The sequence below is a fragment of the Vombatus ursinus genome, unplaced genomic scaffold (genome assembly GCF_900497805.2).
Source record: "Vombatus ursinus unplaced genomic scaffold, bare-nosed wombat genome assembly UNPS02000580.1, whole genome shotgun sequence".
In the NCBI taxonomy this organism is placed as follows: domain Eukaryota; kingdom Metazoa; phylum Chordata; class Mammalia; order Diprotodontia; family Vombatidae; genus Vombatus; species Vombatus ursinus.
Genome location: NW_020940358.1, coordinates 517,941 through 532,087, shown reverse-complemented (window position 1 = coordinate 532,087; position 14,147 = coordinate 517,941). Strand labels below are relative to the sequence as shown.

Here is a 14,147-nt window from a genome sequence, read left to right as displayed (position 1 = left end):
GATGTCCTTAGTTGCATTTTGTTGTTTTAAAGAATGGATAATTGCAAGGAAACACGCAAAAATTATAACTCTAAAGAGTACACTTCAATGACAGATAACGTGACAGCTGTTGCTGAGGGGAAGTTAAGTGTTAAAACCCATTAAAACTAACAATCAACAGCACCAAAGTGCAATGGAAAGTCAAAAATGAAGGAAAATACCAAGATTCAATAAACTGTCCACAAAAAAACAGCAAAACACACAAAAAAACAAGCAAAGACCTTCTGAGGAAAATGACAGCTAAGGGGATTGTTGCTGATTCCTCTAGAGTATGGTATAGGCTTGCTGAAGTTGGAAGAACAGTTAAAAAAAAAACCAGCTGTTAACTAATATTACTATTAAAAAAAAAACTTATTATGAACATGACAATATAAAGCCTGGAGTACTAATGATTGTTTTTTTGTTGTTTTTTTACTGATGAGACTTCCTTATTCAATGTTATGCCAAAAACACTATGAAAAGTTCAGGTGAGCCTTTAAGACCTGGGCATCTTAATCAGAATATAAAACATCCACTCAAAAAAAAAAAAGTTTTAGAAGATTTTTTAAATTCTGGCATGCCTGAAAGTCTTGTCCTTCTTGAAGTAATGATGAGTTCTGGTAAACATAATAATATACAGAATTGAGAATTACAGAAATTCTCAAATGGAGTCAGACTATTGCAACATGACTTTATACCATGCCATGTATCACAAAAGGTTAATAAGTTAAACCAAGAGATAGAGATAAAACAGGGAATTTGCCTTATTTAAAACCCATTCAAAACCTATATGGCCATAATCAAGGCTAGACTTGGAAAGATGGAATGTTTGTCAAAGTTGTGCTTAATATCCAATGTACTGTGTGGTTTCACAATAAAGCATTAAAGAATATACCTCAAAACTTTGACAACTCATTGCTAAATTCCATAAAACAAGTGATTGCAGCGAAAGGAAAATGTGCTGCTTATTAAAAGGTTTTTTTAATGTAAAAAAGTGTAAGCCTTATTGTAGAGGTCAATAAATTAATTTACTTTGTCCAGGTTGATCTATACACCATTGCACTGAATTTTTTTTCTAAGTAAAATTGCATTATTGTCACCCTTGACTTTTTTCCTCTCTCTCCTTTCTCATTTGCTTACTATAAATAACCAAGATTTCCTACACCAGAATCTTCTAGCCAAAAAGGCAGGGAGACAGTGAGCAGGTCACAGGCAAGAACCATTAGAAATCTCAGCTAGACCACAGTTTAGAGAACATTGCAGACATTTCATCAATTTTCATAACATTTCTATGAGGTAGGTCTTGGGTAGTTATTTACCAGAAAAGGAACCAGGATCAGAGCCCAACTCGTATTAACTCTCTAGGTCACAGTTTAGAAAATGCTAATCTTGGGGCAGCTAGGTGGCACAGTAGATAGAGCTCCAGCCTTGAAGTCAGGAGGACCTGAGTTCAAATCCGGCCTCATACACTTGAAACTTACTAGCTGAGTGACCTTGGGGAAGTCACTTTACCCCGACTGCCTCACCAAAAAAGCAAAAAAACAAAATAAAAAAACAAAACACTAATCTTAGATATAAATTAATAAGTCCTCATAACACTGTCACAACATAGGCCATAGGTAATTTTAATCCTAATTTTGTAAGAAAGGAAGCTGGAACTGGGACCAGGCCTAACTCTTTAGGTTATAGTTTAAGAAGACTAACTAACTTTAGATATTAATTAATCCTTATAATACTCCCACAAGATAGGCCATGGGCAGGTTTCAACTTTATTTTAGCAGAAAAAAAAAAGGGTAGACCCAAGTAGGTCAAAAAAGAAAAAGCTAAATAATTGATAATGCATTTAGCACTCTTAGGAGAAAAATCCTTTCTCCAACTACAAATTATTGCAGGCATATATATGTATATGTGTATATATACATATATACATACACACATGTATGTATACATATATATGTATATATTATATCTATATCTCCATTCTAATGATCTAGCTCCAACTAAAATGTCATCTTCTCTAGAGGAAGCCTTTCCCAACACCTCTTAATTCTATTATCTTCCTTCCCTTATTTACTTCTTATTTACTCTGTATATAACTGTCTGTACATATTTGTTGCTTGTTGTCTTTCCCATTAGACTGTGAGCTTTTTGAGGGCAGAAACTGTCTTTTGCCTCTTTTTTTATCTCCAGTGCTTAACACAGTGCCTGACAAATATGAGGTGCTTAATAAATGTTTACTGAGTCACTAAATTATATTTAATAATTCCACAGTTCATTCTATAGACACTCAAGGATGAATAGTATTCATATTTATTTTAGGAATATTTTAAAATACTAATTTGAAAATAAAAAACAATACATGCCATAATAGATTCCAGCTGGATCATAGACTGATGTGCAAGAAAATGAATGATAAAATATTAGAAAAAAGGAAATAATATATTTATTTCAGAGGACAGATCTGAATTATTAAACAAATGGAAGAAATTATCTTTCATTACAAAAAATGTAAAGTTCTAGAAAGCAAAAACAATATAATTAAAAAATAATTAAGTTGGGGAAAATATTTGCACCAAATATAACAAGTAAAATCTTAACATACACATTTATAAAGACTAATATAAATATTCAAAAGCAGCACCCAGTTCCCACTGGATGGTCAAAAAATATGAACAAAAACAATCCCATCAATTTCACTAATAATCAGAAAATTTTAAATTTTTAACAATTCTAAAGTATTCTATCCCCCTCTTCACCCCCATTCAGCTTCAAGACAAATCCTTGTTAAAGTTTTTAAACTGTTAAATTAAAATTGTTAAATTTTCAACACAGTACTCTGCAGCTAGGTGACAGATAGAGCACTGGGTCTGGAGCCAAGAAGGCCTGAATTCAAGTTCAGCCTCAGATACTTACCAGTTGTGTGACTGAGCAAATGACTTAACTTCTGTTTATCTCATTTTCCTCAACTGTAAAATGGGGATAATAATAGCACCAGGATTGTTGTGAGGATCAAATGAGATAATATTTGCAAAGTACTTAGCACAATGCCTGGCACATAGTAGGCATCATATAAATGCTAGTTATTGTAATCATTACCATTATCATTACTGCCTAGGCAGCTATTCACTAGGAGACCAGGGCTTAGTTGAGTGGCATCGGTCTTGTCTCATTAACTAATTAGTCATTCCCTCCAAGCCCTCCACCATCTCATGATCAAGAAACAATAATCAAATCAATATTGTTGTTGTTACTTAAAAGTGTGATAATCTATCAGTCTTTATCTTCACTCACTATCCCTGGGATTGTTTAAACTAAGTGATTACCTCTCTCTACCCCTCCAGAAGAAGGAGGCTCCAGAAAGAGGGCAGGTCTGTACTACTTTTATATTTGTATCACTAACACCTGACACACAGTAGATTAATAACAAATGTTAATTGATTTATTACTACTTTTATAACCATCAAATTAGAAAAAAAGTGATAAAACAATGCTGGCAGAGTTGAGTACACTCATACATTGCTGATAGAACTGTAGATTGGAAGACTCTCTTAAGAGGGCAATCTGGCAATATACAAGAATCACCAAAAAAAGCATACGCTTTGACATAATAATCCTTAATAGCATTGTGAACACAGAGAAGTCATTTGACCTCTCTGAGCTTCAATTTGTTCATCTATAAAATGGAGAGTCCTTATCTCACAAGACAGATATACCGTACATGAAGTGCTTTGCTAACCTAAAAGCATTTATAGATGTTATTATCAGAAAGTTGGTTCCTTGAAAACAGAAGTATTTGATTATTTTTACTTGTATCCCTAATGTCTGGTACACAGAAGGTACTAATCAAATATTTACATATTGATAATTTGTTATAAAAATAAAAACAATGCCCCAATACAGGGATGACTGAATATAAGGGGCAAGAGAGGAAGCATTATTCAATTCACTAAACCCTCATTAAGGACCTGCTTACCTGTAAACTACTCTGTAATAAACTATATAGACATATTGTATGTAGAAATCCATAATTTCATGCTGGTTGCCCCATGAAAACACAGCAATTTTTTTTCACCACCTAAGTAAACCTTCCCAGTGAGTAAGAAATTTTTACAATGATACGAAGCTCTCAAATACACCTCCTGCAGGCATTTGAGTCAAGAGTGAGGAATGCACTACAGCACACTTCTGTCCATAACCAACATCACCCCATGGGCAGTAACATTCTAACCAGCTGTCCTATACTGTACCAAAGACCACAAAATATCACTTAATAATAACTTAGGTACGTAAGTGCCCGAACTAATGAGTGCAGTGTGGGATGGATTTTAAGGAGGGACCTTCATCAAATATAGCAAAAAGGATGCAGTCTTTACAACCATACTACAAACTATATAAGACTACATTACTAGAATCCAGCTCCTCTGTACTCTCAAAAATTGGCCAGGTTGTTTCATTTAACTATAGACTGTTATTTTTATCAAAACATCATCCAAATGTCACAATTTTCAGAAATAGCATTCTCCCACTAAACTGAAACCAAAACCAGTGAAACTGTAAGGACCAATCTTGGCCCCAGAGGAGAAAAAAATGAAGAAATGCACCTCCTCTTTTCCTTGGAGAGGTGGGAGATTAAGGATGTAGAATCAGATACAACCACAGTATCATAGATCCAAAATTGGAAGTTGATCTAGTTCAACTCCCTCATTTTACAGATATGGAAACTGAGGCCCAGTAAGATTAAAATGACATGTCTAAAGTTACAGAGTGTCAGAAGTAGAATTGGAACATAGATGCTATGTCAGTGGGTTTTGCTTAAATGATTTTCTTTGCCATAGGAGAAAACTGTTAGGGAAGAAATGGTACAAGAATTTATCTGGAAATAAAGACAAATGGCATCAAAATAATTTTTTTTAATTTTGCATACTAACATGAAGAACAATTATTTTACAGCAATCTCTTCATAAAGATTGCTTAAATATGCAACAATATGGGGTAGACCCCACAAAGTAGAAATAGATTATGGTAAAATACTAGCTTGGATAGTAAAATACTTATAAAATACATTTTTTTCATGAATTGAACATATGACACATTCTGAGAGAAAAACACTTTCATTTATAAAGTATTTTTACCCCTTAAAGTGATTTCACAGCTTATTTTATCCTTACAATAATCCTGTGAGAAAATAACACTTATATAGTGCTTTAAGGTTTACAATGCACTTTACAAGTATCTTCTCATTTTATACTAACAACTACCTGAAATGAAGATGCCATTATTATCCTCATTTTGCAGATGAGGAATCTAAGCCAGAGAGATGTTAAATAATTTGCCCAGAGTCACACAGCTAGTAAATGTCTGAGGCTGGATGTACACTCAGGTCTTCTACATTTCATCCAATGAGCCGCTTACTGCCTCTGATAGATAGGAATAGATAGACAGCATAGTGGATAGAGTGCAGGGCCTGGGATCAGGAATTCAGAAGTATCCTTCCTTCTTATCATGGGATTATAGATTTAGAACAGGAAGGAACCTCAATCAAATGTCACCTAGTCAATTCCTCTCATTTTACAGAAGAGAAAACTGTCCCAGATAGGGCAAAGGATCATAACTATAGAGCTAGACAAGCTCTCAATGGCCATCTAGTCTAACCCCCCCATCATACAGATAAGGACACTGAGGCTCAATGAATTTAAGTGATTTGCCAAAGGCCATATAGGTAGTGGCAGAGACAAGATCTGAATACAAGTCCTGAGACTCAAAATGTAGCACCTCCCCCCCCACACCATCTAAATCCTACCCATTTTTCAAGACACAACACCTATCTATTCTTTAAGTCCTAAGAAACTTTCTGACTATTCCAGTCCATATAGTCCATCCTAAGATTACCATCTATGAATGTATTAGTCAATTATCATGCAGTTCAGTATTTAACTGTTTAAATTTTTTCCAGTGGCTTACTTTTGATCCCCTAGTAGAATACAAGTTTCTCAAAAGGCAGTATCATATCTTATATTTCTATATTCCCCAGAGTACCTAGAACTCAATATTGGGGACTTTTGGAATGTTTCTAGAGAAAGCTGAAGGGAAAAAGCAAAGAAGCACATAATATCAGAGCTGGAAAGGACCTCAAGAGGTTGACTATAGTCCAACCCATACCCAAAAAAGAATCACCACAACTATGTATTTCTCCCAGAATGTGTCATATTTTCAATTCATGGAAAAAATGTACTTTGTAAGTATTTTACTATCCAAAGTACTATCCAAGCTAGCATTTTACCATAATCTAGTATTTCTACTTTGTGGGGTCTATAATGAAAGACTTCCAGGGAAGGAGAATTGACCAGCTCCCCAAAAGACCCACTGCACTCTGGGACAGCCTTGTTAGAAGTCTTTCTTTATAACAAACTTAAAGTTTGCCTCTTTGCCAACTTCCAAAAATCCTGACAGTATCTAGTCCAACCTCTTCCCCCATTTTACAGATAAAGACACTAGGGCCTATCTAGTCAAAATAACTTGCCCAAGATTACATTTTTATCTAGTGAAGAGCTAAGACTTGAATCCAAGTCTCTAGCCACCTAGTCCAGTGCTTGTTCAACCATGTGAAACAATGACTACCTGTTGATAAAATCTGTTTGCTCAAAATGATACAGTAGTATGACTGAGACTAGAAACCAGACCTAAGGTTCCAAATAAGGAGAGCCCAATTTCATTCTAATCAGAACTCCATGCCTTGCTATTAAAGCCTTAAGCCCTGGTAAATGACAAAATGTGCTGTCCTTGATCTAAAAAGTTGGCACTTCACCGAAAATAGAAAACATTTTGAGCTGCTTTTCCAGCAGTGATAAGAGATTACACTGAGCAACTCACACTCTTGACCTGTGACACAATAAGATACAGCTTGCTAGGGGGTAGTGATAGATTCTATGGCCATGAAATATAGTGAATCTGAATGGCCCTAATGGAGATAGAACATGCTCTTAAAGAGCAGTGTGGCCTATAGGAGTCTGAAGACTGGCATAAAGTCTTGATTCCACCACACATTAACTATAGTACTGTATGAACTTAGGCAAGTAGTCACTTAAAAGTTTCTGGAATACTCAAGTTCCATTATCGCTAAAATAATAAAAATTATTACTTGGTTCTAAAGGGGCTAGAACATGATCTTGAAGAGCAGTGAGCTAGGAGTCTTATTCTGGGCAAAAAGTCTTGATTCTGTCACACATTAACTACAGTCCTGTATGAACTTGGGCAAGCAGTCACTTAAAAGTTTCTGATATTCTTAAGCTTCCTTATCTACAAAATAGTAAAAAATAGTGTATGTACTACTTATTTTACTGGATCACTGTGAGAATCAAGTGAGATAAATTCTTTGTAAAAGCACTAATGTGAATTCTAATGGCTAGAGCCTCTTCTGCTCTCTCCTGAACCCCACCACTACGAAAAGTAAGGGTTTAAAATGAATCTGGATCTCTTCTATCCAGACAGAACACTTTAGGCCTGTCCCCGGAAAAGGTATGCATGCATACTTAAGTCAGGAATCTTTGGAACACTTTAAGAAGGATGTGAGCCAAGTCAGCCCAGGGAATCCATTCATGGACTACTCAGACATAACAAAAAACTGGCTTTCAGTTTGAGGATGATTCCCAAGTAAAAGTCCCCCCGGAGTGGGGGGTGGGGGCCGTGAGAAGGGCCCCCGGGGGCCTTCCCCCATTTGCAGAGCTCCTCTCCTCCGCACACAAATATGCCCAGGGCTCCCGGCGAAGCGCTTCCTGTCAAGCCCCGATCCTAAAGAAGAGCTGGAAATTCCCCTTCACCGGCTCCCTCCCCGCCTCCCCCCACCGACTTCCTCTCTCCAGGACTCGATGCAAATAAGGGCAAAACGGAGTTTGGAAATCTCGGTTTCCCCCCACGGTGGCATCCCCACGCCTTTTCCACCCCCGGCCCAATTTCCGCGAGAGTGAGGGTCCGCCCGGGCGGCTCGAGGAGGGGAAGGCCGAGACCGAGGAGCGTGCCCCGGCCCAGGCCGGCCTGCCCGGGGTGGAGGTGGGCGGACGGGGTCTGGGGAGCAGGAGGACCCGTCCCGAAGGGCCCGTAGGGAGCGTCGCCCCCCTCCCGTCCTCGGGCACCTGAGGAGGAGGAGACGAAAGAGACCGGGCCCCCGGTTCCCAGCCCACCTGCCCCCCTCGAGGGGTGGCTGCGGCCACAGCTGCCTCCCGCGGCTCGGACCGGCTCGGCCCCGCTAATCGCAACGGAATTCCCCCTCCCCCTCTCCAGCTCCCGCTCCGGGGTTCGGCGGCCCCAACCGCCTCCAACTCACCCCAACGGCCGCCGCTCGCCCCGGAACTGGAGCCTGAGTCGCCGCCGCAGCAGCCGCCGCCGGCCCCACCCCCCCACTCCCGGGGCAGTGACTGACAGGCAGGAGGAGGGCCCAAGAGGCGGCGGCGGCGGGGATGGGGGGGGGGGGAAACGGGGGGGGGGGGCGGGGGGAGAAGAACGGAGGGTGGGGGAAGAGGGAGCCGCAGACGCCGCTCATTGGCTGGCCCGGCGGCGGCCGTTACTACTTAAGTCAGCCTCCCGCCTTTTCCGAGCCTGTTTGGGGTCAGCTCCCGCCCGGGACTGTGAGGTGTGAGGGAGGCTCCCTGGGGCTGGGCTACGGCTTACTCTTGTAAGTCCACTCGAGCAGCTCGGGGTTAGGCTACGGCAGAGAGGCTCTGCCTCGTCTGGCTGTCCCGGCCCGAGCTGGACACCCTTCTCATCTCACTTATACTTTAAAGAATTAGCATTTTCCTACTAAATTGAAACCAAACACAGTGAAATTGTAATGACTTGGGCCCCAGGAAAAAAAAAATGAAGAAAAATGTACCTCCCCTTTTGTTTGAAGAAGTGAGACAATATGGATACACATATAGGTGCCCCAGCGATATGGGGGTGGTGGGGCCCTTTGCACAAAATTCCAGCGTAGGTCCTGAGCCCACCCCTTCCCAGGCTTCAGGGTCAAGAGCATCACCCTTTCACTTTAGTCTTACCCAGCCAGAGGAAATTTGATAATATCACCCCCAAAACCTTACTGAAAATAATCCTGGAATTCTCAAATTTTTCAGATCTCTCCTTTCCCGGTTATCACCTTCTCCCTTCTATCATACATATTTATGTCTATGTACTATCCTCTCCTCCTGTCATTAAACCGTAAGCTACTTTTAAGCAAGGACTGCCTTTTGTTTTTGGTTGTTTTTTTTTTTAGGTAGTTGGGGTTAAGTGACTTGTCAGGGTCGCACAGCTAGTTAAGTGTCAAGTGTTTGGTCTGAGGTCGGATTTGAACTCAGGTCCCCCTGACTTCAGGGCCAGTGCTCTATCCACTGGGCCACTTAGCTGCCCCAAGGACTGCCTTTTAAAAAGAAAAAAAAATTAATATCTCCAGTGTAGCACAACCAGTAGGTGCTTAATAAATGTTGAATTGAGATGGGGGTCCTGGGGTCCAAAAGGAGGCTAACTATGATGACTTGTATCTTCCTGGCCACCAGAATCTTACATCAAGACTGATTAGCTTAAAAACATCACTCCTTGCCCCCAAAACATGCTGGTTTCACCATGAATGAAGTATGATATAAGCCACTGTAACCAAAAGCCAAAAACAGGTAACCTCAAATCCAAATCTTCACTTTATACATTTCACACAATTATCTTCAATGGGTAGCAGCAATAAGTACTATAATAGAATGTTTTGTGTCAGAAGGTTCCAGGAGGAATAAAAATCGAGGACAGTGAAACTTTGCCTAGAAAATACCCTGAATTTGACAATTTTTTGAAATCATCTCTTTTCAGTGAATTCTCCTGTCCCTGATTCTGCACCTATCTATAAAGTTATTGGTCTTTAAGGCTAAGACTCTAGCATTCTGAACCAACACAGAGGAAATTAAATATAACTACTTCAAACTTATGTTACTTTTCCTTTAATACTCTGGCACCTTCCAAAGAATGTTATACTAGAAGGGATCTCTAAATTACTTGAAAATCATTTTTGAAACCCTTGCCAGTTAAGAGCTCCTCTGGTTTAGATCTATATAGAAGACATAGTACCTGATATTAGAATACTTGAAGGCAGAGAACAAAGACCTGGTAGAAATAGCTAGAGCTGAAGCAGGATTGTTTTAATTCAAATAGGAGAAAGCTAGGAATCTGGAGTTCTGAGGTTCTTGAACCCAGGGCTGCCACCAACTACCTATGTGATCTACACTTTCTCTCAAACGAGGAGTACCTACTTCATGAAACTGGTAGAATTTTTTCCCCCCTTGGGGCATGGAGTGGACAGGGGAAGAGGAAATCTGGACCTATGATTTCATCAAGATAGGCAGTTCCCCAGGTAAAAACTCCCTCTACCAATGCATTTCAACAAATTAATTTCCTTGAAATTTACAGTCTCACAGAGTTGTCTGTAACACTGAAAGTTTAGATGATTGGTCTATGAACTCACAACTAATATGCATCACAGGGGCAGGACTTGACACCCCTTCTTTCCTGACTCTAAAGTCAGCGCTAACCCTTTGCTGCCTCAAACAGAATTGCTATGAGGATGAAGTTAGATCAATAGAAGTGAAAGTTAAAGTGATCGAGTTGTATGATTTGATCTCAGGTCTCATTTAACCCTAGCATTCTTTGATTCTAGATAGCTGTAAGGTTGTTATAGAAGTAGTTAAAATAGTCTGAACCAAGCACCTTAAATGCTGAAGAGGTGAAGAGTTATCATTAGATTACATTTTACTTAGAGTAGCTACTGATGAATTCAGGGGTCAGTTACCATTATATTAAATTAGACACACCCAAAGAATGAGGCTTATGTCATTAAAAGTGGAAATTTTTTCCATAACCAATGATTGGAAATAGTCAAAGTCTCTTCCCCAGGGCTTAATTATAAACCAAATAGATACTCTAGCCCTCAAGCATTTTCTACTGTGTTACAGAATCTCAAAAACCCAAAATGATATTGTTAATACACTATCAGATTTAACAGGAAGCCTGTGTGGACCAGTGTATGAGGAAGTTGTTCAACCTTGCTTATGTCATTTAATTTCTGAGGAATTAACAATAAAATTTCAGACCCAACTGCCGCCGCCCCACCGCCGCCGCCACAACCACCATCACCACCACCACCACCACCTCCATTCAAAATCTGAATAATTTTGATGAAATTTGCTCTTGTTAAGAAGGGACAGGAAAGGGCACTGTTGTAGGCTAATTCAAGAGAGCTGACTCTAACACTAACTGTTTGACCTTAAACAGTTAGACTTGATAATCTCTCTAGGCCTCAGTTTTAACATTTGTAAAATGAGGAGATAGGATTAGATGATCTCTAAGATCCCTGCTAGCAAGGTTATTTGCTGAACAAATTCATTATCTTTTAAAGAAAATTACATTGAAAAAGAGTCATAATAATAGATTGAGAAGTATAGGCAGAACCAGAAAGGTCTAAGTTCAAATCCTACCTCTCAGTATGATCCTGGTCAAATCTCCTAAAATATGCTTTAGGCAGCTATCTCAACCTATAAATTACAGAGAAGCAGGTTGCTGACCTACCTACCTTGGGAAAAGGAGCTCCTCTGGGGAGTTCCCTGTACCAATGAAATCAAAGGTCCAGTCCCTGTCCTTAAAGAAAATAAAAGTTTTAAAAGCACTTCAGAAGTATCATTTACATACAATCTATTGTTTTATTAACTGTAAATCCTTTTGTAAAACTTCCTATTAAGATTATTTGGCAACAAGGTAAGCCTAGTACTTTTTTTGGTATAATTCCATAGCCCTGAAAGAAAAAAAAATTGAATTTATTTTAAAATTTTCTGTAATTTAAACTGGCTTTCCTCTTTCCTCTCCTGTCATTTCCAATAAAGGAGATTTTATAATATTACCTAGAAAGAACAGTAGAGTAAGAAATAATGAAGGGAATGATGTGCCCTAAAGAGACAACTAGGTGGTCCTGTGGATCACTTAGGAAGACCTAAGTTCAATTCTGACCTTAGACACTATGTAACCCTGGGCAAGTCACTTAACCTCTACCTGCCTCAGTTTCCTCAACTGTAAAAGGGGAATAATAATAGCACCTACCTCCCAAGTCTTGAAAATCAAACAAGATAATATTTGTAAAGTGCTTTTCACACTGCCTAGTATATAGTAGGTGTTTAGAAAATGCTTCTTTCCTTCCTTTAAATAATCTTTTGCAACCCTCAGAAGTAACATTGACTGAACTCAAAGTTGGAAAATAATTGTATTCAAATCCCCCTCTTCAATATTGTAATGTACATAAAGTGCTTTACAAGATTTAAAATGCTATATACATCTTAGCTGTTTTATTCTATTTCCTGTGTGTCTGATCCCACTCCTATTATACTGCTTGACATACAATTAAAATTGTGTAATTTCATGTTTTCCCTGTCCAAAAATCAACACATGCCATTGCAACATTCTTACTCAGCTGCTTGGCTTGAATAAACTATGTTTTCTCCATAGCATTGAACCCTGGGTGTTCCCTTCATTAATTGCCTCAGTGATTGGCCATTCCTGTATGCCCTTTCATCTTCGATGCATGCCTGTCCTGAATCTAAACCTGACATGGAGACTGCCTGAGATTAGGGTAATTTCTAATATCTAATATGAGCCTCCTTCTTCTGGCTTCTGGCTTCTTTTGTCTCTTTTCACTTTCCCTTATTAATTAAATTTAGTCTTTTCAGAAGATGACATCCACCCCTGCCTAGTTCACCAACAACTCCGATGCCAAAAAAAGTCCTTTTATCCACTAGACTAACTGGTTAACCGAGATAACATCTCTTTACCTACTACCTCAATGTCTTCCACAATATGGGATGTAGAGTTCTCTCAGATTATAAGGGTAATTAAATTTCTTAATTTAAAAAACTTCCAGATAAAATATGCACAGGAAAAAAATAAGGATAGGATTATGAAAGGGCTTAACAAAATTATTTCTTAATAAAATATTGTAAATATATTCTCCCTGGAGTTAGGCACAAAACTGCCAGATTGTTTGATGATAACCTTCAGAGAAGTTAGAGAATCTTGAGACATTTTACCTTCCTCCCATAACCTCTACATTTCAGAGAATACCACTAGGACCTTTCACACTCTCAGAAAAGCTGTTCAGGTAGGGGATCTCCCAACTTTTCAACCTTGAAATGAATCTAGGGGGTTCCCTCACTCAGACCACATACTAATTCCCCCAATAAGCAGCCAGTTACACAGCCCTGGAAATTCTTATCTCCAATTTTACTGTCACTGTCAACCAAAGGGTAACCCCAAAGCCTTAACGAGCTTGTGGCCCCAGTTGAATTAATGGAAGAATTTTCTCTTTTACTACCCAAGTTGTACCTACCTGATCCAGAGCTGGATTGAGGGGTCCAGTATCAGAGACTACCTGTCCAGGGTCTTGCCCAGAAGTCGGAGAAGCTGATAATGCATTTTGCCCATGTCCCGTTGATATCAGGCTCCATGGAGTGTCAAGCTGTCTCTGCTCACCCGAATGGAATGTCCTGAGGAGAAGAAAAGAAATAATAAACCAGAATACTCAAACTTTAAAAAGTTCACCATGCCAATTTTGAAATACAGAATAGATCATCAGCCATCAGAGAAATAAAAGTTCCAGTTCCAGATGTTACCTGTTGTTGAAAAACAATCTCCCCATTGGTACAGAGGGAGAAACTGAGGAACAGAGGGGAGCAGTGACTCCACCAAGATCACGCAAGAGATTGGCAGCAGAGTTGGGAAGATGACCCAGAAGCCCAGAATCAAGGTCCATGCTACCTCTAGAGAAAATTGTGACACACCCACAGAATTAGCACTCCTTGTCTTCCTCCTTAGTAGCCTATGAAGTCAGTAGAGTAGTTGGGGCTTGTAGATGTTAAAAGCTCAAAGACACAATTCTGACGTCATGTTACTTTAGCACACTGGGAGGGGCTGCTTACTAGCTTAAAAAAGAGGGTGACTCATTCCAGGTACCGGAGTAGTCTCTCATTCTCGGTAATCTCTCTATCCCTCCCCCCCACCCCCACCCCTCTCTCTCTCTTTTTTTAAACAGAAAAGAAAGTAAAACTTGCTCTGCCAAAGCTTGACCAGGAAGTTTCAGA

At 39.4% G+C, this 14,147-nt stretch overlaps 1 protein-coding gene across 3 annotated transcripts in view; it reads right to left on the bottom strand.

Moving 5' to 3' along the window:
- The window catches only part of TRAF2 (TNF receptor associated factor 2), a 57,556-nt gene extending 43,625 nt beyond the window's left edge, over positions 1-13,931 (bottom strand). The window contains exons 1-2 of one of the 3 annotated variants that reach the window (XM_027849026.1): positions 13,680-13,931; positions 13,397-13,553 (exon numbers count right to left, since the gene is read on the bottom strand). In XM_027849026.1, the coding sequence (XP_027704827.1) occupies positions 13,397-13,553; positions 13,680-13,819 (297 nt within the window). In that variant the 5' untranslated portion in view covers positions 13,820-13,931. Of the gene's footprint in view, positions 1-8,338; positions 8,396-13,396; positions 13,554-13,679 lie in introns of those variants that run through there. The other 2 variants (XM_027849028.1, XM_027849031.1) reach the window with 2 other exon arrangements.
- Between the last annotated feature and the right edge of the window lie 216 nt (positions 13,932-14,147).